We start from the raw sequence: 20,757 nt of genomic DNA on the forward strand, positions 1-20,757 counted from the left end.
CCAGGTGTAAAGCCCCCCCCCCCCCCTGGCCTATGCAGACTGCGAATTCTGAACGCGTTGAAACGTATGGATGAGGGGCAAGTGGGGGTAGGGGGTTTGGGGGGGGGGGACGAGGGGGGGGGGCGAGGGGGGATAGGGACGAGGGGAGGGGGGGATGGGGAGGGGGGGATAGGGACGAGGGGAGGGGGGGATAGGGACGAGGGGGGGGCGAGGGGGGGGGCGAGGGGGGATAGGGACGAGGGGAGGGGGGGATGGGGAGGGGGGGATAGGGACGAGGGGGGGGCGAGGGGGGATGGGGAGGGGGGGATGGGGACGAGGGGGGGGCGAGGGGGGATGGGGAGGGGGGGATGGGGGCGAGGGGGGGGGCGAGGGGGGATGGGAGGGGGGGATGGGGAGGGGGGATAGGGACGAGGGGGGGGCGAGGGGGGATGGGGAGGGGGGGATGGGGACGAGGGGGGGGCGAGGGGGATGGGGAGGGGGGGATGGGGACGAGGGGGGGGGGCGAGGGGGACCTAGGGGTGGGTACGAGGGGAGCGAGGGGGGGGGGATGGGGACGAGGGGGGGGTACGAGGAGGGGGGGGGGGAGTAGGGGACGAGGGGGGGGGACTAAGGGGGGGAGTAGGGGGGGGCGAGGACGAGGGGGGGGAGTAGGGGACGAGGGGGGGGGACGAGAGGGGGGGGGACGAGAGGGGGGGACTAGGGGGAGTACGAGGGGGGGGGATGAGGGGGGCGAGGACGAGGGGGGGGGCTAGGGGGGTACGAGGGGGGGGGGGAAGTAAGGACCGAGGGGGGGGGCGAGGGGGGGGGACCAGGGGGGGGGTACGAGGGGGGGGGGGTAGGGGACGAGGGGGGGGCGAGGACGAGGGGGGGGGATGAGGGGGGCGAGGACGAGGGGGGGGGCTAGGGGGGGTACGAGGGGGGGGGGAGTAAGGACCGAGGGGGGGGGCGAGGGGGGGGGACCAGGGGGGGGGTACGAGGGGGGGGGGGTAGGGGACGAGGGGGGGGCGAGGACGAGGGGGGGGGATGAGGGGGGCGAGGACGAGGGGGGGGGCTAGGGGGGGTACGAGGGGGGGGGCGAGGGGGGGGGGACCAGGGGGGGGGTACGAGGGGGGGGACCAGGGGGGGTGGTACGAGGGGGGGGACCAGGGGGGGGGGGGTACGAGGGGGGGGGGGGTAAGGGACGAGGCCTCTAAGCGAAGTGGGATATCTAAACGCAGCGGACTCCCGCACAATTTGAGCCCAGCAAACTTATCGGTCCCCGCGGGCCGCCTGAACGAGTCACTTTCTTGTCGTCGTTTTTAATTGCCGCGGTGTTTTGTTTCACGTGTAACGCTTCGCATATATGTGTAAAATCTTACGAAAAAGTTTAGAAAGTTTAAGCGGCGTGAGGAGAAAGAGAGAGAGAGAGGTTTGAGGGAGAACTCCCGCTTGACGAGTCATCTCGAACGTGTGGCCATTTACGAAATTATTTTAATTACATTTTTTTGACGCGTTATAATTTTATTCTCTTTGCTTTTTCACGTTGCCCAACACATTTCGCGTTTAGAAGTCGACGTTTTAAAACTACAGCTCTTTCCCTCGCTTCCTTTTTACCTTAAAACAAACGGCGAGCGGAGCCGCTTTTTGGATTATGTGCAACGGCGTTTGCCGCCCAGGTTTAAGCGGCCGAGTTTTCACGATGGCACAGGAGTGCATGGAGTTGGAGTTCTGCGGCGAATCGATGCCCGAGAACGCCCTGCGACGCTCCAACAGCCTGCCCATGATCAACAACGCCTGGTGAGACGACCGATTCTATTTGGGTTCGTGAAAATGTTAAAAATGTTAAGAAATTAAATTCAGGCCTACTCCACCACCCCCCCTCCCCGTCCACAACGGAAGCCTACGGCCTTGCCTAGCGGGCTCTGCCGGCCGAGGTGCACCGCCGCCCGTTGGTGTAGAGCCATCGCACCTCCCCCCCCCCCCACACACACACACTCCCACACACTCCTACACAACCACTCCGACAGCCGCTTTCACCTCTCGAGATCTGCATTTGAGACCGCAGTTGCTGCTGTTAGATGATTATTTGAACTTGTCAGCGCGGGTTTAACGAGTTTAAAGAAGTTCAAGGCGTTACACTGTCGATTTTGAAGTCTGCGTGAAGAGTGGACGACTTTTTCGACATGGCCTTGATAAAGACATCCAGACCCAGTGATCGAACCCATGCCCTCAGTAGGCGTGGGTCAGTGTCTCTGACATGGTCGTCATGAACCCACACTTTATAGAGACGGTCAGACCCAGTGATTGAACCCATGCCCTCTCAGCAGGCATGGGTCAGTGTCTCTGACATGGCCATCATGAACCCACACTTTATAAAGACAGACCCAGTGATTGAACCCATGCCCTCGGAGGTCATGGGTCAGTGTCTCTGACATGGCCATCACGAACCCACACTTTATAAAGACAGCCAGACCCAGTGCTTGAACCCATGCCCTCTCAGCAGGCATGGGTCAATGTCTCTGACATGGCCATCACGAACCCATACTTTATAGAGACAGCGCGTGTCTCTCTCCCCGTGTCTCACTCTGCGTGTCTCACTCTGTGTGTCTCACTCTGCCTGTCTCTCTCTGCGTGTCTCTCTCTGCGCGTGTCTCTCTCCGTGTCTCACTCTGCGTGTGTCTCTCCCGTATCTCACTCTGCGTGTCTCTCTCCGTGTCTCTCTCTGCGCGTGTCTCTCTCCGTGTCTCTCTCTGCGCGTGTCTCTCTCCGTATCTCACTCTGCGTGTCTCTCCCCCGTATCTCACTCTGCGTGTCTCTCTCTGCGTATCTCTCCCCCGTGTCTTTCTCTGCGCGTGTCTCTCTCCGTGTCTCACTCTGCGTGTGTCTCCCCCGTGTCTCACTCTTCGTGTGTCTTTCTCCGTGTCTCACTCTGCGTGTGTCTCCCCCGTGTCTCACTCTGCGTGTGTCTCCCCCGTGTCTCACTCTGTGCGTGTCTCTCCCGTGTCTCACTCTGCGCGTGTCTCTCCCCCGTGTCTTTCTCTGCGCATGTCTCTCTCCGTGTCTCACTCTGCGTGTGTCTCCCCCGTGTCTCACTCTGTGCGTGTCTCTCCCCCGTGTCTTTCTCTGCGCATGTCTCTCTCCGTGTCTCACTCTGCGCGTGTCTCTCCCCCGTGTCTCACTCTGTGCGTGTCTCCCCCGTGTCTCACTCTGCGTGTGTCTCCCCCGTGTCTCACTCTGCGCGTGTCTCTCCCCCGTGTCTCACTCTGTGCGTGTCTCCCCCGTGTCTCACTCTGCGTGTGTCTCCCCCGTGTCTCACTCTGTGCGTGTCTCTCTCCGTGTCTCACTCTGCGTGTGTCTCCCCCGTGTCTCACTCTGTGCGTGTCTCTCCCCCGTGTCTTTCTCTGCGCATGTCTCTCTCCGTGTCTCACTCTGCGTGTGTCTCCCCCGTGTCTCACTCTGTGCGTGTCTCTCCCCCGTGTCTTTCTCTGCGCATGTCTCTCTCCGTGTCTCACTCTGCGCGTGTCTCTCCCCCGTGTCTCACTCTGTGCGTGTCTCCCCCGTGTCTCACTCTGCGTGTGTCTCCCCCGTGTCTCACTCTGCGCGTGTCTCTCCCCCGTGTCTCACTCTGTGCGTGTCTCCCCCGTGTCTCACTCTGCGTGTGTCTCCCCCGTGTCTCACTCTGTGCGTGTCTCTCTCCGTGTCTCACTCTGTGCGTGTCTCCCCCGTGTCTCACTCTGTGCGTGTCTCTCCCCCGTGTCTTTCTCTGCGCGTGTCTCTCTCCGTGTCTCACTCTGCGCGTGTCTCTCCCCCGTGTCTCACTCTGTGCGTGTCTCCCCGTGTCTCACTCTGCGTGTGTCTCCCCCGTGTCTCACTCTGCGCGTGTCTCTCCCCCGTGTCTCACTCTGTGCGTGTCTCCCCCGTGTCTCACTCTGCGTGTGTCTCCCCCGTGTCTCACTCTGTGCGTGTCTCTCTCCGTGTCTCACTCTGTGCGTGTCTCCCCCGTGTCTCACTCTGCGTGTGTCTCCCCCGTGTCTCACTCTGTGCGTGTCTCTCTCCGTGTCTCACTCTGTGCGTGTCTCTCCCCCGTGTCTCACTCTGCGTGTGTCTCCCCCGTGTCTCACTCTGCGTGTGTCTCCCCCGTGTCTCACTCTGTGCGTGTCTCTCCCGTGTCTCACTCTGCGCGTGTCTCTCCCCCGTGTCTCACTCTGCATGTCTCTCCCCCGTGTCTCACCCTTCGTGTCTCTCCCCCGTGTCTCTCCTCCGTGTCTGTCCCCCGTGTCTCTCTCTGCGCGTGTCTCTCCACCGTGTCTCACTCTGCGTGTCTCTCCACCGTGTCTCACTCTGCGTGTGTCTCTCCCCCGTGTCTCTCCCCCGTGTCTCACTCTGCGCGTGTCTCTCCCCCATGTCTCACTCTGCGTGTCTCTCCCCCGTGTCTCTCCCCCGTGTCTCTCCCCCGTGTCTCACTCTGCGTGTCTCTCCACCGTGTCTCTCTCTGCGCGTGTCTCTCCACCGTGTCTCACTCTTTGCGTGTCTCTCCCCGTGTCCGTGCAGCGAGAGCTTCCAGGTCACCGTGCCCGGCTTTCCCCGCCCGCGCAGAAACAGCGTCAGCCTCTCGGGGGGACACTCTCTGGTGAGACCCACGGTCTCCCTCGCCCGTCTCGCCCGTGACCCAGAGGTCGCAACCGGGTACCCGATACCCGTACCCTACCCGATACCTGGCTACCCGTACCCGGCCGGGTACGGGTAGCCGTTTGCGACCCTGGTGCGGCCGGGTACGGGTACGGGTTAGACCGTGAGTCACTGGTGAGTCACCGTTTGTCACTCATTTCCCAACGTCTTGTCTCTTCTCACAATTCAAGTTCCTAGAATCAACCCAACCGCGCCTGCAACATGGCTTCATCCCAGAGGTCGCAATCGGGTACCCGATACCCGTACCCTACCCGTTACCCGGCCGGGTACGGGTAGGGTGCGGGTACGGGTAGCCGGGTATCGGGTAGGGTACGGGTACCCATTTGCGACCCTGGTACGACCGGGTACGAGTAAGGAACCCATTTGCGACCTCTGCCGTGACCCCGTGTTGTCTCGCTCGTCCCGGAACTCGTCTCGTCCCAGTGTCTCCTTTGTCACTCCCAAGGACCACGTCCTCCGTGCGTCTTCTCGCTAGCGGCCTGTGGTCACCGCGGCGCTTTCGGGCGCGCCGCTTTTGCGGCCGTCTGGAACGCTCTCTTCCGTCCGATGTTAGGACGCCACTGGGCGCTGTGTTGCCACTTTTAAATCGTCGTCGCGATTGACAAACTCGTTTTGTTTGTAGTTGTTGAACTTCTCCCGCACCTCTGGGTAGCGCGGCTGGCTACGTACGGTGCGAAAGAAGTTGAACACACACACAGAACCCCTGTTAACTCCACCCCCGTTAACGACTCATCGCTTAACGATAGACCTCCATAGAGCCCTATGCGTAGTGTCGAGTCGTGTAGTTTGTAGTGTAGTGTAGTGTGTGGTGTGGTGTATAATGTAGTGTGGTGTATAATGTAGTGTGGTGTATAGTGTAGTGTATAGTGTAGTGTATAATGTGGTGTATAATGTAGTGTGGTGTATAATGTGGTGTAGTGTATAATATAGTGTAGTGTATAGTGTAGTGTATAATGTGGTGTATAATGTAGCGTGGTGTGTAGTGTAGTGTATAATGTGGTGTATAATATATTGTGGTGTATAATGTAGTGTAGTATATAGTGTAGTGTATAGTAGTGTATAGTGTAGTGTGGTGTGTAGTGTAGTATATAGTGTAGTGTAAATCGCTTGCCGTCGAGAACAGATTCATAGTTTGTTGAAAGAGAGAGAGCGGAGGGGGGTGGAGGGGGGTCCTGCTCAGAGGTCGCAACCGGATACCCGATACCCGTACCCTACCCGATACCCGGCTACCCGTACCCGACTGGGTACGGGTAAGGAATCAAAACCCGTTTGCGACCTCTGCCGTGACCTCGTGTTGTCTCGGCCGGGTATGGGTACGGGTACCCGTTTGGGACCCTGGTGCGGCCGGGTACGGGTAGACCGTGAGTCACCGGTGAGTAACCGTTTGTCACTCATTTCGGGTAGGGTACAGGTAGGATACGGCTACCTGTACCCGGCCGGGTACGGGTACCCATTTGCGACCCTGGTGCGGCCGGGTACGGGTAAGGAATCAAAACCCGTTTGCGACCTCTGGTCCTGTCCTACTGACGCTTTACCTCCCCGACTGCCCTGCGCCCCCCCTGCCCCCCCCCCCCCCCGCCCGCGCCTCAGGAGGAGGGGATGGACATGATGAACAGGGAGTCCACTGCCCAAGACAGGTAAGCGTCGACCTAAATTTCCCCGCCGGGCCCAACGACAAACGGCAAAAAATCAGCAGCAACAGCAGAAACCGAACGATTCTCTCAACTGCGGTGTGAACGCCCCCCCCCCCCCCCCCCCCCCCCCGATCGATAAGGGACACCCCACGGACAGTCCCGTGTCGCGGACCAATCTACGGGGATGTCCGTCGCCCGGTATACAGGAGGTCGTGGGTTCGAACCCTACCGCCAATGCCTGTTGTATATTTGGAGTTTGCGAAACGCCGGGTTGTCCTTCGCCTGGTTTACAGGAGGTCGTGGGTTCGATTCTGACCCTGACAATTCCTGTATTTTTGCATGATGCTAACTACCTCGCCCGGTATACAGGAGGTCGTGGGTTCGAACCCTACCGCCAATGCCTGTTGTATATTTGGAGTTTGCGAAACGCCGGGTTGTCCTTCGCCTGGTTTACAGGAGGTCGTGGGTTCGATTCTGACCCTGACAATTCCTGTATTTTTGCATGATGCTAACTACCTCGCCCGGTATACAGGAGGTCGTTGGTTCGAACCCTACTGCTAATGCCTGTTGTGTATTTGGAGTTCGTGAATCAACGGGGTTGTCCGTCACCTGGTATACAGGAGGTCGTGGGTTCGATTCTGACCCTGACAATTCCTGTATTTTTGCATGATGCTAACTACCTCGCCCGGTATACAGGAGGTCGTGGGTTCGAACCCTACTGCTAATGCCTGTTGTGTATTTGGAGTTCGTGAATCAACGGGGTTGTCCGTCGCCTGGTATACAGGAGGTCGTGGGTTCGATTCTGACCCTGACAATTCCTGTATTTTTGCATTATGCTAACTACCTCGCCTGGTATACAGGAGGTCGTGGGTTCGAACCCTCCCGGCAATGCCTGTTGTGTATTTGGAGTTTGTGAATCTACGGGGATGTCCGTCGCCTGGTATACAGGAGGTCGTGGGTTCGAATCGTACCGCTAATGCCTGTTGTGTATTTGGAGTTTGCGATTCGACGGGGATGTCCGTCAACACACAAACACAGCACGGTTGGATACGTACAGTGTGAAAGATGTTCTGCGTACGTGCGTCGTGTAATAATTGCGTGTGCCCTTTCGCCCTGTCTGCCGCTTCGACAGAGACGTGCAGGCCGCCATGCAGGTCGGCCAGCCTTGGGAAGACTTCTCCCTGGTGAGCATCCCCTACCCCGGCAGGCGACGCCGTGACCTCGTCCCTCGCTCGCTTGGAGTGCGGCTGCGAAACAACGGCCATCTCGGTCCCGGCCGGCCTGTCTGATCGGCGTGGTCGCCACGGGGCGCGTGGTGAACTTAGGGAGATGTCCAACCTACGAGGCTTGCGAGCTCGGCATTTATTTGAAAGGGGGAGCTTGGAGATCTATGTTTTTGGAGGGGCGCTTTCATATCCGGACAGCAGAGTGGAGAGGGGGGGGGAGCATCTTTAATAAGAGGTTTTTTTGTTCGTTACTAGTACAGCACTAACCGGTTGCTGTGTGTTGGAGAGTTAAACCCACTACAACATTTACAACTCGTTACTAGTACAGCACTAACCGGTTGCTGTGTGTTGGAGAGTTAAACCCACTACGACATTTACAATTCGTTACTAGTACAGCACTAACCGGTTGCTGTGTGTTGGGGAGTTAAACCCAGTACTACATTTACAATTCGTTACTAGTGCAGCACTAACCGGTTGCTGTGTGTTGGAGAGTTAAACCCACTACGACATTTACAATTCGTTACTAGTACAGCACTAACCGGTTGCTGTGTGTTGGAAAGTTAAACCCACTACAACATTTACAATTCGTTACTAGTACAGCACTAACCGGTTGCTGTGTGTTGGGGAGTTAAACCCACTACAACATTTACAATTCGTTACTAGTACAGCACTAACCGGTTGCTGTGTGTTGGAGAGTTAAACCCACTACAACATTGACAATTCGTTACTAGTACAGCACTAACCGGTTGCTGTGTGTTGGAGAGTTAAACCCACTACGACATTTACAATTCGTTACTAGTACAGCACTAACCGGTTGCTGTGTGTTGGAGAGTTAAACCCACTACAACATTTACAATTCGTTACTAGTACAGCACTAACCGGTTGCTGTGTGTTGGAGAGTTAAACCCACTACAACATTTACAATTCGTTACTAGTACAGCACTAACCGGTTCCTGTGTGTTGGAGAGTTAAACCCACTACAACATTTACAATTCGTTACTAGTACAGCGTGTGTTGGAGAGTTAAACTCACTACAACATTTACAATCTGAGAACCAACGTTTTTCGCCAGTAATTACAACAGGCATCATCGGGTGGACAGTAATGAATTGGCACGTTCTGTTTCAGCGACAAACCCCTGCGGTGGCTAGGAGATGTTAACTACCTCGCCCGGTATACAGGAGGTCGTGGGTTCGATTCTGACCCTGTGACGATGCCTGTATTTTGGCACGATGTTAACTACCTCGCCCGGTATACAGGAGGTCGTGGGTTCGAGTCTGACCCTGATGCCTGTATTTTGGCATGATGCTAACTACCTCGCCTGGTATACAGGAGGTCGTGGGTTCGATTCTGACCCTGACAATTCCTGTATTTTTGCATGATGTTAACTACCTCGCCCGGTATACAGGAGGTCGTGGGTTCGAACCCTACCGCTAATGCCTGTTGTGTATTTGGAGTTTGCGAATCACTCTCTCCGCGTAGTCGCGTTAATTTTTTTCCGGGTTCTCCGGTTTTCCCCTCCACATTTAGAATCGATTTCACGTTTTGAGTTCCTTTTGCTGATTAAAATTTCCACGTGAGGATGGTAACCCACCACTTGCTTGAGCTGATTTCATTTGGCTTCTGAAAAAACGAGCCGCTGCATCGCGGCTGAGTGGAGCCTCATCTGGTAAAATATAAAAATAGTCACGTAGCATCTCGAGTATTTGGACGCTACTATAAGTTTCCACATGGTGGTGGTGATGGTGGTGGTGATTGTGATGGCGATTGTGATGGTGGTAATGATGATGGTGGTGATGGCTGCGATGGCGGTGACGACGACGACGATGATGATGTTGATGGTGGTGGTGGTGATGGTGGTATGATGGTGGTAGTGGTGGTATGATGGTGGTGATGGTGGTGGTGATGATGATGGTCGTGGTGATGATGATGGTGGTGATGATGGTGGTGATGATGATGGTGGTGATGATTGTGATTGTGATGGTGATGATGATGATGATGGTGGTGATGATGATGATGATGGTGGTGATGATAATGATGATGATGGTGGTGATGATAATGATGGTGGTGATGATGATGGTGGTGATGATGATGGTGATGATGATGATGGTGGTGATGATAGTGGTGGTGATGATGATGGTCGTGGTGATGATGATGGTGGTAATGATGGTGGTGATGATGATGGTGGTGATGATTGTGATTGTGATGGTGATGATGATGATGATGGTGGTGATGATGATGATGGTGGTGATGATAATGATGATGATGGTGGTGATGATAATGATGGTGGTGATGATGATGGTGGTGATGATGATGGTGATGATGATGATGGTGGTGATGATAGTGGTGGTGATGATGATGGTGATGATGATGATGGTGGTGATGATGGTGGTGATGATGATGGTGGTGATGATTGTGATTGTGATGGTGATGATGATGATGATGGTGGTGATGATGATGATGATGGTGGTGATGATAATGATGATGATGGTGGTGATGATGATGATGGTGGTGATGATGATGGTGATGATGATGGTGGTGATGATGATGGTGATGATGATGATGGTGGTGATGTAGATGATGGTGGTGATGATGGTGGTGATGGCAATGGTGGTATGATGGTGGTGATTGTGGTGATGGCGGCGATGGCGGCGACGACGACGATGATGATGATGGTGATGATTCTGGTGGTGATGATGATGACGGTGACGGTGTCGTCGTCTTGTGTGCGTCGTTGCCTGCGGTGCGTCAGTGCGAGCAGATGTGCGACGCTGAGAGGCCGGCCGCGCCGACGGCTGCGTTGTCGACGCAGCGACGCACCGACTCGTTCCCACCACCACCACCTCTACCACCTCCACCGCCGTCGTGCCCAGCGGCTGCGGCGTCGTCATCGAACACTCGCGCCTTCAGCCGGGTAACAATGACGAGGGTCCCCCGTGTAGCCTCTAACAGGCTGTGGGGAAAGTGCTGTTGGTAGCGAGCGGCACCTATAGACACACAGACAAAGGTCCCCCGTGTAGCCTCTAACAGGATGTAGGGGCAAGTGCTGTTAGTAGCGAGCACTTGGATTTTCTGTTTGCACATAGTCACTTTGAGATGTTTTCTTGTTCATGTTTTTTTGTTTATTGCGGTTGCACCCGATTCAAGAGCCGAATGGCTCACAGGGCTATACCTAATACATGAACTTTGAACTTTGAGCAGCACCTATAGACACAGACAAAGGTCCCCCGTGTAGCCTCTAACAGACTGTAGGGGCAAGTGCTGTTAGCGAGCACCTACGAAGGCCGGCACTGTGGCACACGAGGGGGTGGGTGGCCAGCACCACTCCCGGCTGCCTTTGTCTCCCCAGTGGCGATGTCTACTGCACACCACACCAGGTACTCGTTTGCGGCCGAGTCGACCTAGGGGAGGCCCAGGACCGGTTCAGGTAATCGTCACTGGCGGTGTTGGCCGTGAGCGAGAATCGAACTCAGGTCACAGCCGGCTTCGTAGCGCTAACCGCTACAACTACTGCTCCCCATAACTATGCTAACACGAAGACACGCACGCAGACGCGCGTGTGTGTGTGTGCGCGTGTAAGTCGTAACCCTGCTCCCCCCTCTCTTCCCCCCACCACCAACCCCAATCCACCTCCCCCCCGTGTCCCCGTAGCAGCTGTTTGCTCCGTCGTTGCAGCAGGCGGTGGTGAGTGGAGGGGGGGGAGCGTTCTTCCAGCGGAGGCCGCAGCCTGCGTGAGTGAGCAGCACCAGTTACACGCACACACGCACGTACACACGCGTACGTACACACGCGCACACACGTACGTACGTACACGTACGTACGCGTAAGTACGTACGTACACACGCGCACGTACGTACACACGCGCACGTACGTACACGCATATACGTACACACGCACATACGTACACGTACGTACACACACGCACGCACGCACACGTACACACACGCACGTACGTACACGCACGTACACACACGTACGTACGCACACACACGAACGTACGTACACACATGTACGTACACACACGCACATACGTACGCGTACGTACGTACACATACATGCACGTACACACACACGCACGTACGTACACGTACGTACACACGCATGTGCGTACAAAGACGAAGATCACCCCCCCCCCCCCCCCCATAGCCTTAACATTTCCATCATGACACGGTAGTTGCCACTGGTTCTTCACGTTCTGTAGATGTAGCTGCCACTGGTTCTTCACGTTCTGTAGATGTAGATGCCATTGGTTCTTAACGTTCTGCAGATGTAGATGCCACTGATTCTTCATGTTCTGCAGATGTAGATGCCACTGGTTCTTCACGTTCTGCAGATGTAGATGCCACTGGTTCTTCACGTTCTGCAGATGTAGATGCCACTGGTTCTTCAGGTTCTGCAGATGTAGATGCCACTGGTTCTTCACGTTCTACAGATGTAGATGCCACTGGTTCTTCACGTTCTGCAGATGTAGATGCCACTGGTTCTTCACGTTCTGTAAATGTAGATGCCACTGATTCTTCACGTTATGTAGATGCCACTGGTTCCTCATGTTCTGTAGATGTAGATGCCACTGGTTCTTCACGTTCTATAGATGTAGATGCCACTGGTTCTTCACGTTCTGCAGATGTAGATGCCACTGGTTCTTCACGTTCTGCAGATGTAGATGCCACTGGTTCTTTGTGTTCTGCAGATGTAGATGCCACTGGTTCTTCACGTTCTGTAGATGCCACTGGTTTTTCACGTTCTGCAGATGTAGATGCCACTGGTTCTTCACGTTCTACAGATGTAGATGCCACTGGTTCTTTGCGTTCTGCAGATGTAGATGCCACTGGTTCTTCACGTTCTGCAGATGTAGATACCACTGGTTCTTCACGTTCTACAGATGTAGATGCCACTGGTTCTTCACGTTCTGCAGATGTAGATGCCACTTGTTCTTCACGTTCTGCAGATGTAGATGCCACTGGTTCCTCATGTTCTGCAGATGTAGATGCCACTGGTTCTTCAGTTCTACAGATGTAGATGCCACTGATTTTTCACGTTCTGTAGATGCCACTGGTTCTTCACGTTCTGTAGATGCCACTGGTTCTTCACGTTCTGTAGATGCCACTGGTTCTTCATGTTCTGCAGATGCCACTGGTTCTTCACGTTCTGCAGATGTAGATGCCACTGGTTCCTCATGTTCTGCAGATGTAGATGCCACTGGTTCTTCACGTTCTACAGATGTAGATGCCACTGGTTCTTCACGTTCTGTAGATGCCACTGGTTCTTCACGTTCTGTAGATGCCACTGGTTCTTCACGTTCTGTAGATGCCACTGGTTCTTCACGTTCTGCAGATGCCACTGGTTCTTCACGTTCTAGATGCACTGGTTCTTCACGTTCTGCAGATGCCACTGGTTCTTCACGTTCTGCTAGATGCCACTGGTTCTTCACGTTCTGTAGATGCCACTGGTTCTTCACGTTCTGTAGATGCCACTGGTTCTTCACGTTCTGTAGATGCCACTGGTTCTTCACGTTCTGTAGATGCCACTGGTTCTTCACGTTCTGTAGATGCCACTGGTTCTTCACGTTCTGTAGATGCCACTGGTTCTTCACGTTCTGTAGATGCCACTGGTTCTTCACGTTCTGTAGATGCCACTGGTTCTTCACGTTCTGTAGATGCCACTGGTTCTTCACGTTCTGTAGATGCCACTGGTTCTTGGCGTTCTGCATCATTTACGAGGTGGAACCGGTTTCCCCGCCGAGCGTTTTGCATTCAGCTTTACTTTTTCCCCGCGGCAAACGCTCTCATCACAGCGGCCGAGACGGCTCGCTCCGCCCTCAACCCGCAAGCCCGCACGTACCCCGGCAAGCACGTTCACTCCGGCTCTCCCTCCCCCCCCCCTCCCCGCAACCGCCTCCGTGTCTCCGTGTGGCGTTAGGAGGAGGAGTAACAGCCCCGGTAGCTGCCCGAGACCCGGCACCTTTGGCTGTCTCAAGCGTAAAGGTGAGCACCCCCCCCCACCCACCCCCCACTGTTCACCGACAACGTGCGAGTTTTTGTCTATCGCATCAGGTTTTTGAGATATCAAATATTGTATTTTCAATAAAAACTGCGGAAGAAAAATATTAAATAAATGTGGATATCTACATAAAATGATATTATAAACACACCATCCTAAAAATACAGCACCATGTTTTAACACTAAAGCAGTCACTGACTCGCAACAACTTGCAATCATAAGTTAATTTCGGGTAAAATCAATTAAAATGGGGTATGCCAGTAGCAGAAAAATGAGATGTGATAGAGCAAATCTGAGATCAGATTTGGAATCGGCACCCTGAAATTAGTCTAAAACAGCTGCAAAAGTCCAGGCCAGAAAAAAATATTTTTTTTGTTGACCAGTGTTATTATTGCACGGTCCTAAGCTTGCTTGCTTAGGACCGTGCAAATCTTTCGGTCGTTTTTTAACCCACTTCCCGTGATCCAATCGAGCTGACATTTTGCACACAGACTCGTGCGTGACAATGCATTTTCGTGAAAAAATAGGGAAAAAAATTAAATATTTACTTACCAATTGCTTAATGCTGGCATGCAATCATCTGACCCATAGGTGGCAGCCATCTCAAGCCAGAGGACGAGAGGACTCTAGCCGCCACGCATATAAAGGATTTATAGTGAAAAACTTTGTTTTTACGGGTTAATTTTTCTACCCTACGTGACTTTACCGAAAGAACCAAAGAGTATGGATTCATACTCTTAGTTTTGTCGGTAAAGTCACCATGTAGGTAAAAAAATGAAATTAAAATTAATAAAAATAAAATGATAAAAATCACGACGTTTCGGAGGCAACACAATTCTCCGTCATCAGGTGGGACCGTCACAGCCAGATTTGCTGCATCAAGCAAATGCATCAAGCAAATGCATCAAGCAAATCTGGCTGTGACGGTCCCACCTGATGACGGAGACTTGTGTTGCCTCCGAAACGTCGTGATCTTATTGTTAAATTTTTTATTAATTTCAATTTTTTACCTACATTACTTTACCGAAAGAACTAAGAGTATGGATTCCTGCAGTCACGAAAGCTTCAAATCAAGATCCAACAGTTTCGTCAAGGCTACGCGGATAAGCGTGGCTGGGTGAGATATTTATCTTGGCGTGTCGTCTTTGTGCGTGCAGTCGACCCAAGCAACGAGATGCCCTCTAAGAGGTCATTCCCAGGCCCCGCCGCGGCCGCCGCCACCTTACTCTCCACCTCGCCAGAATTTCCCATCATGCCTCACCCGCTCACGCACAGGTACGGCCCCCGAGTGACGTCCTCGCGTCAAAGTGAACGCCCACCCCGCCCCCCGTAGGTCTCCAGCGTGCCCGACTCCTTTCCCTGGTGTCTCTGACGCATCCCCGACCGCCTCTCTCACGTGCCCACCCACCCTCCCCCGCTTGTCAGGGTGGCTAGGAGATGTTGACTACCTCGCCTGGTCTACAGGAGGTCGTGGGTTCGATCCCGACCCTGACGACGCCTGCTCCTGTATATTTGGAGTCTGCGTCTCTCTCTCATCATCATCACGGTGGTTAGGAGATGTTGACTACCTCGCCTAGTACACAGGAGGTCGTGGGTTCGATCCCGACCCTGACGACGCCTGCTGCTGCTGTATATTTGGAGTCTGCGTCTCTCTCTCATCATCATCATCACGGTGGCTAGGAGATGTTGACTACCTCGCCTGTTACGCAGGAGGTCATGGGTTCGATCCTGACCCTGACGATGCCTGCTGCTGCTGTATATTTGGAGTTTGCGTCTCTCTCATCAACATCACGGCTGAGAGATGTCTCAGTGTCTCTCACACACGCCCCCTTGCGTCTCTCTCTGGTGTGTCCCCCGTGTGTCTCCTTGTCTCACACACGACCCCCCGTGTCTCTCGTGTGTCCCCCATGTGTCTCCGTGTCTCTCACAACGCCCCCTTGTGTCTCTCTCTTGTGTGTGTCACCCGTGTGTCTCCGTGTCTCTCACAACGCCCCCCCGTGTCTCTCGTGTGTCCCCCGTGTGTCTCCTTGTCTCACACACGACCCCCCGTGTCTCTCGTGTGTCCCCCATGTGTCTCCGTGTCTCTCACAACGCCCCCTTGTGTCTCTCTCTTGTGTGTGTCCCCCGTGTGTCTCCGTGTCTCTCACAACGCCCCCCCCGTGTCTCTCGTGTGTCCCCCGTGTGTCTCCCACGTGTCTTCGTGTCTCTCACAACGCCCCCTTGCGTCTCACTCTTGTGTCCCCGCCGTTCCCCCCCGCTAGCCTATCGTGGAGCAGCCTGGAGAGTGGAGGGAGCTGCAGCCCCCCACAAAAGGTGCCCCCCTCGGGACCCCAACCGGAGGCCCCGAAAGCGGACACCTTCCTGCCGCCCTTCACTCCCGCCTCGCGCCCCTCCGCCATGTGACGTCATTGTCACGGCGACGGTGGAATCGAGACTGTGCGCGGGCGGGTGACCGTCATCGGCGGGATTTGCCGCCGATGGGGCAATTTCACGTCGTTGGACGCGGCACGCAAAGGAGTGGTATCGTCGCCGGCAGGAAGTGATGTCGTCGCCGGCAGGAAGTGATGTCGACGGCGGCAGGAAGTGATGTCGGCGGCGTCATGAGGTGATTGTGTCATCGGCGGGAAGCGATGTCGTCGCCGGGAAGTGATGTCGTCGTCGGCAGGAAGTGATGTCGTCGTCGCCGGGAAGTGATGTCATCAGCGGCAGGAAGTGATGTCGTCGGCGGCAGGAAGTGATGTCGTCGTCGCCGGGAAGTGATGTCATCAGCGGCAGGAAGTGATGTCGTCGGCGGCAGGAAGTGATGTCGTCGTTGCCGGGAAGTGATGTCACCGACGAGAAGTGACGGTGGAACGTTAAGTCATCCGCAGGGCGCGCGACGCCTCCCCGGCACGGTTGCAAGTGGTGTCCTCGCGACGATATCGAACGTGCGGTCCGTGGGATGCGATGTCGTCGTCTCTGGGGATGGCGCAGAGATGGGGGACGGACGGACGAGACGGACAGACGGGCGGGTGGGTGGTGACGCGTCACAACGTCTGATCAAGGTCGTCTCCCTTTTGATCGTGCGACGTTCGTATCGCGACGTTCCCCTCCTCGGGGAGGTTTTTTTTTATTTTTGAAAACGAAACTTTTTTTATGCAACATTTTTACGCTCACACCAAAAAAACCCCCGAAAAAATACGAAGATGCGCGGCAAGTAGGCGGGGTGCCGTGTGGCGAGATGTTGACTACCTCGCCTGGTGTACAGGAGGTGGTGGGTTCGATCCAGACCCTGATGACGCCTGCTGTATATGTGGAGTCTACGTCTCTCTCTCATCATCATCATCATCACGGTGGCTAGGAGATGTTGACTACCTCGCCTGGTACACAGGAGGTCGTGGGTTCGATCCCGACCTTGACGCCTGCTGCTGCTGCTGTATATTTGGAGTTTGCGTCTCTCTCATCATCATCAGAGACACGGCACGTCTGAGATGCCCGTAATGCGAACGGGACGTTGCCACAGCGGTGTAACAGTTCACAGCAAACTGAGAGCTCCAATCCAGCGGTCCTCCCAGATGTCACTTGAAGGGATCTTCTTGGAGGTAGTTCTCTGATGTCTGCTTCTGCGAACCGTTCTGTGTGTACCAGACATCACTTGAAGGGATCTTCTTGGAGGTAGTTCTCTGATGTCTGCTTCTGCGAACCGTTCTGTGTGTACCAGACGTCACTTGAAGGGATCTTCTTGGAGGTAGTTCTCTGATGTCTGCTTCTGCGAACCATTCTGTGTGTACCAGACGTCAATCTTGAAGGGATCTTCTTGGAGGTAGTTCTCTGATGTCTGCTTCTGCGAACCATTTTGTGTGTACCAGAGGTCACTTGAATGAGGAGGGATCTCAGATGTAGCCCTGCTACGTCTTCTGGACCCTTCTGTGTGTACCAGAGGTCACTTGAATGAGGAGGGGTCTCAGATGTAGCCCTGCTACGTCTGCTTCCGCGGACCCTTCTGTGTGGACCAGAGCATCACTTGAATGAGGGGAGGGAGCGCTCTGAGGGTAGCTTTGCGATGTCCGCCTCCACGGGGCCGTTCCCTGACACGATAATCATCCGCGCTGCTTCTGCGTGAGATGCGGGCGGATTCCTTTTTGGCTCGTGATGCTACGCCGATAGCCGCAATTAGATTTCTTCCCCCACCCCGCTACCCCCCTCCACCCCCCCCCCCCCCTCCTAAAGTCTGTGGTAATTTTTCTTTAAAGGCACTTTCAAGGGTCCGCGGTATAGATCGTGGAGGGGGGCACACACACACGCATTGTATGCGTCTCTTGCGTCCAGTTTTCATTTCAGGTGGCGGAAGGGTCAATGATTGCATTTCTTTTTAAACGCCCATTTGGCTTTATTGAGGATGCTACCAGCGCACGGAGTCCAACATTGGACGTTCAATTCAGTACTTGAGGACGCTACTAGCGCACGGAGTGAAACATTGAACGTTCAGTTCAGTACTTGAGGAAGCTACCAGCGCACGGAGTTAAACATTGAACGTTCAGTTCAGTACTTGAGGACGCTACCAGCGCACGGCGTGAGACATTGAACGTTCAGTTCTTGAGGATGCTACCAGCGCACGGAGTGAAACATTGAATGTTCATTTCTTGAGGACGCTACCAGCACACGGAGTGAAGCATTGAACGTTCAGTTCAGTTCTTGAGGAAGCTACCAACGTACGGAGTGAAACATTGGACGTTCAATTCAGTTCTTGAGGAAGCTACCAGCGCACGGAGTGAAACATTGAACGTTCAGTTCAGTTCTTGAGGAAGCTACCAACGCACGGAGTTAAACATTGAACGTTCAGTTCAGTACTTGAGGACGCTACCAGCGCACGGCGTGAAACATTGAACGTGCAGTACTTGAGGACGCTACCAGCGCACAGAGTGAAACATTTAACGTTCAGTTCTTGAGGAAGTTACCAGCACACAGAGTGAGACATTTAACGTTCAGTTCTTGAGGAAGCTACCAGCGCACGGAGTGAGACATTGAACGTTCAGTTCTTGAGGACGCTACCAGCGCACAGAGTGAGACTTTGAACGTTCAGTTCTTGAAGACGCTACCAGCGCACGGATTGAAACATTGAACGTTCAGTTCTTGAGGACGCTACCAGCACACGGAGTGAGACTTTGAACGTTCAGTTCTTGAGGACGCTACCAGCGCACAGAGTGAGACTTTGAACGTTCAATTCTTGAGGACACTACCAGCGCACGGAGTGAAACATTGAACGTTCAGTTCAGTTCTTGAGGAAGCTACCAGCGCACGGAGTGAAACATTGAACGTTCAGTTCAGTTCTCGAGGAAGCTACCAGCGCACGGAGTGAGACATTGAACGTTCAGTTCTTGAGGACGCTACCAGCGCACAGAGTGAGACTTTGAACGTTCAGTTCTTAAAGACGCTACCAGCGCACGGATTGAAACATTGAACGTTCAGTTCTTGAGGAAGCTACCAGCGCACGGAGTGAAAGGTTGGACGTTCAGTTCAGTTCTTGTGGACGCTACCAGCGCACGGATTGAATTCGCAGTTCTCCGATGCATGGATTGAAATCTCAGTCGGCCAACCCACGGCACCTGCTGGGTCCATCCCATGACCTCCTGCCAGCAGCGAGCCTTCGACACTTCACGTGGCTTCGGAGTGGTGGCTAGCCGACAGAGTTCGCAACGGGTTTTGATTCCTTACCCGTACCCGGCCGCACCAGGGTCACAAGCGGGTACCTGTACCCTACCCGATACCCGGCTACCCGTACCCGGCCGGGTATCGGGTAGGGTACGGGTATCGGGTACCCGATTGTGACCTCTGCTAGCCGGACCCCTGGCCCGGCACAGGCGTCATGGCGACGTCAGCCGTCACTTTAGCGGCGAGGTTGGAGGCGTCGTCTCCCCCGTGGCGATGTTTACTGCACACCGCACCGGGTGCTCATTCGAGGCTGAGCCGACCTAGAGGGAGGCCCCAGGACCGGCTCAGATATTCGTCCACTGGTGTTGGCCGTGAGCGGGAATCGAACCCGGGTCGCCGGGTTCGTAGCGCGGCGCTAACCGCTGCGCCACCGCTCCCCACGCTCCCGATCACAACGCAGCAAAATTAATCGGGAGAAAAACGTCCTTTTTAAGAGAGGAAAAAAAATATCTTGAGGTGGCGATTTAAACAAACCGAGGTCGAATATTCGATGGAAGTGAATGGCCACGGCTTTGGGGGGCAACGCAGGAAAAGGGCCTGGCACACTTGGCAGGGTATGTGGGGGGGCAGTGCTCGTGACCAGATAGAGGCAGTTAAATTTCGATTTAAAGCTTTCGTGACTGCAGCAGGGATTCATCTTTTTGGTTCTTTCGGTAAAGTCACGTAGAAGGGAAATAATAAAAGAATAATAATAATAAAATAATTCTCACAAGGTTTCGGCCACAACGCAAGCAGCCGTCCTCAGGTGAAGAACAGGTCTGTTGGAAAGACAGCGTCTGAATGAGGAGCCGTCCTCAGGTGAAGAACAGGTCTGTCGGAAAGACAGCGTCTGAATGAGGACGCTGTCTTTCCGACAGACCTGTTCTCATTCAGACGCTGTCTTTCCGACAGACCTGTTCTTCACCTGAGGGACGGCTGCTTGCGTTGTGGCCGAAACGTCGTGAGAATTATTTTATTATGTTTTATTTTTATTATTTCCAGTGGCATCTACATCTGCAGAACATGAAGAACCAGTGGCATCTACATCTGTAGAACGTGAAGAACCAGTGGCATCTACAGAACGTGAAGAACCAGTGGCATCTCCATCTACAGAACGTGAAGAACCAGTGGCATCTACATCTGCAGAACGTGAAGAACCAGTGGCATCTCCATCTACAGAAAGTGAGGAACCAGTGGCATCTACATCTGCAGAACGTGAAGAACCAGTGGCATCTCCATCTACAAAACGTGAAGAACCAGTGGCATCTCCATCTACAGAAAGTGAGGAACCAGTGGCATCTACATCTGCAGAACGCGAAGAACCAGTGGCATCTACAGGAGATTAAACAACGACTTACGAACATACCTCTGGAACTTAACTTTATTCGTAAGTAGAGGGAGTCCGTGTATTTATCAACATGCTTTTTGTTTTTAACGATTCAGAACCAAAGGGGTGCAGGGTTGCAGTAAAAGGTTTAAGAGCCGCCGGTGTAAATAATCGTCACGTTGCCTCCTCATTCGTCGTCATCTCCCGTTCCCACGTCGGTGTCTCTGCTACCG

General features: G+C 54.2%; 1 protein-coding gene across 3 annotated transcripts; it reads left to right on the forward strand.

The window, feature by feature from the left end:
* Window positions 1–1,184: 1,184 nt before the first annotated feature.
* Window positions 1,185–19,961, forward strand: LOC133360943 (PABIR family member 2-like). Of its 3 annotated transcripts, XR_009757318.1 has the most exons (10): window positions 1,185–1,776; window positions 4,531–4,609; window positions 6,259–6,305; window positions 7,435–7,486; window positions 10,280–10,441; window positions 11,179–11,258; window positions 13,447–13,511; window positions 14,685–14,802; window positions 15,789–17,377; window positions 17,449–19,961. XR_009757318.1 is itself a non-coding variant. In XM_061579827.1 (9 exons), the coding sequence occupies exons 1-9, from the start codon at window positions 1,631–1,633 to the stop codon at window positions 15,928–15,930; spliced, it is 891 nt and encodes a 296-aa protein (XP_061435811.1). In that variant the 5' UTR covers window positions 1,185–1,630; the 3' UTR covers window positions 15,931–19,961. The 3 variants fall into 3 exon arrangements, 2 of the variants coding, with proteins under 2 accessions (XP_061435811.1, XP_061435812.1); XM_061579827.1 differs by having other exon boundaries at window positions 15,789–19,961; XM_061579828.1 differs by having other exon boundaries at window positions 11,182–11,258; window positions 15,789–19,961.
* The last annotated feature ends 796 nt before the right edge of the window (window positions 19,962–20,757 follow it).

Source organism: Lethenteron reissneri, chromosome 70, assembly GCF_015708825.2.
Source record: "Lethenteron reissneri isolate LAM-NWPU_2019-01 chromosome 70, ASM1570882v1, whole genome shotgun sequence".
Classification (NCBI taxonomy): Eukaryota; Metazoa; Chordata; class Hyperoartia; order Petromyzontiformes; family Petromyzontidae; genus Lethenteron; species Lethenteron reissneri.

What these genes read in the sequence shown, in the direction of transcription:
- LOC133360943 (XM_061579827.1), top strand. Translation starts at nt 1,631, where the DNA reads ATGTGCAACGGCGTTTGCCGCCCAGGTTTAAGCGGCCGAGTTTTCACG. An exon ending in TCTCGGGGGGACACTCTCTG is followed by an intron (nt 4,610 to 6,258) that starts GTGAGACCCACG and finishes CCCGCGCCTCAG; the next exon opens with GAGGAGGGGATGGACATGAT. An exon ending in GAGTCCACTGCCCAAGACAG is followed by an intron (nt 6,306 to 7,434) that starts GTAAGCGTCGAC and finishes CCGCTTCGACAG; the next exon opens with AGACGTGCAGGCCGCCATGC.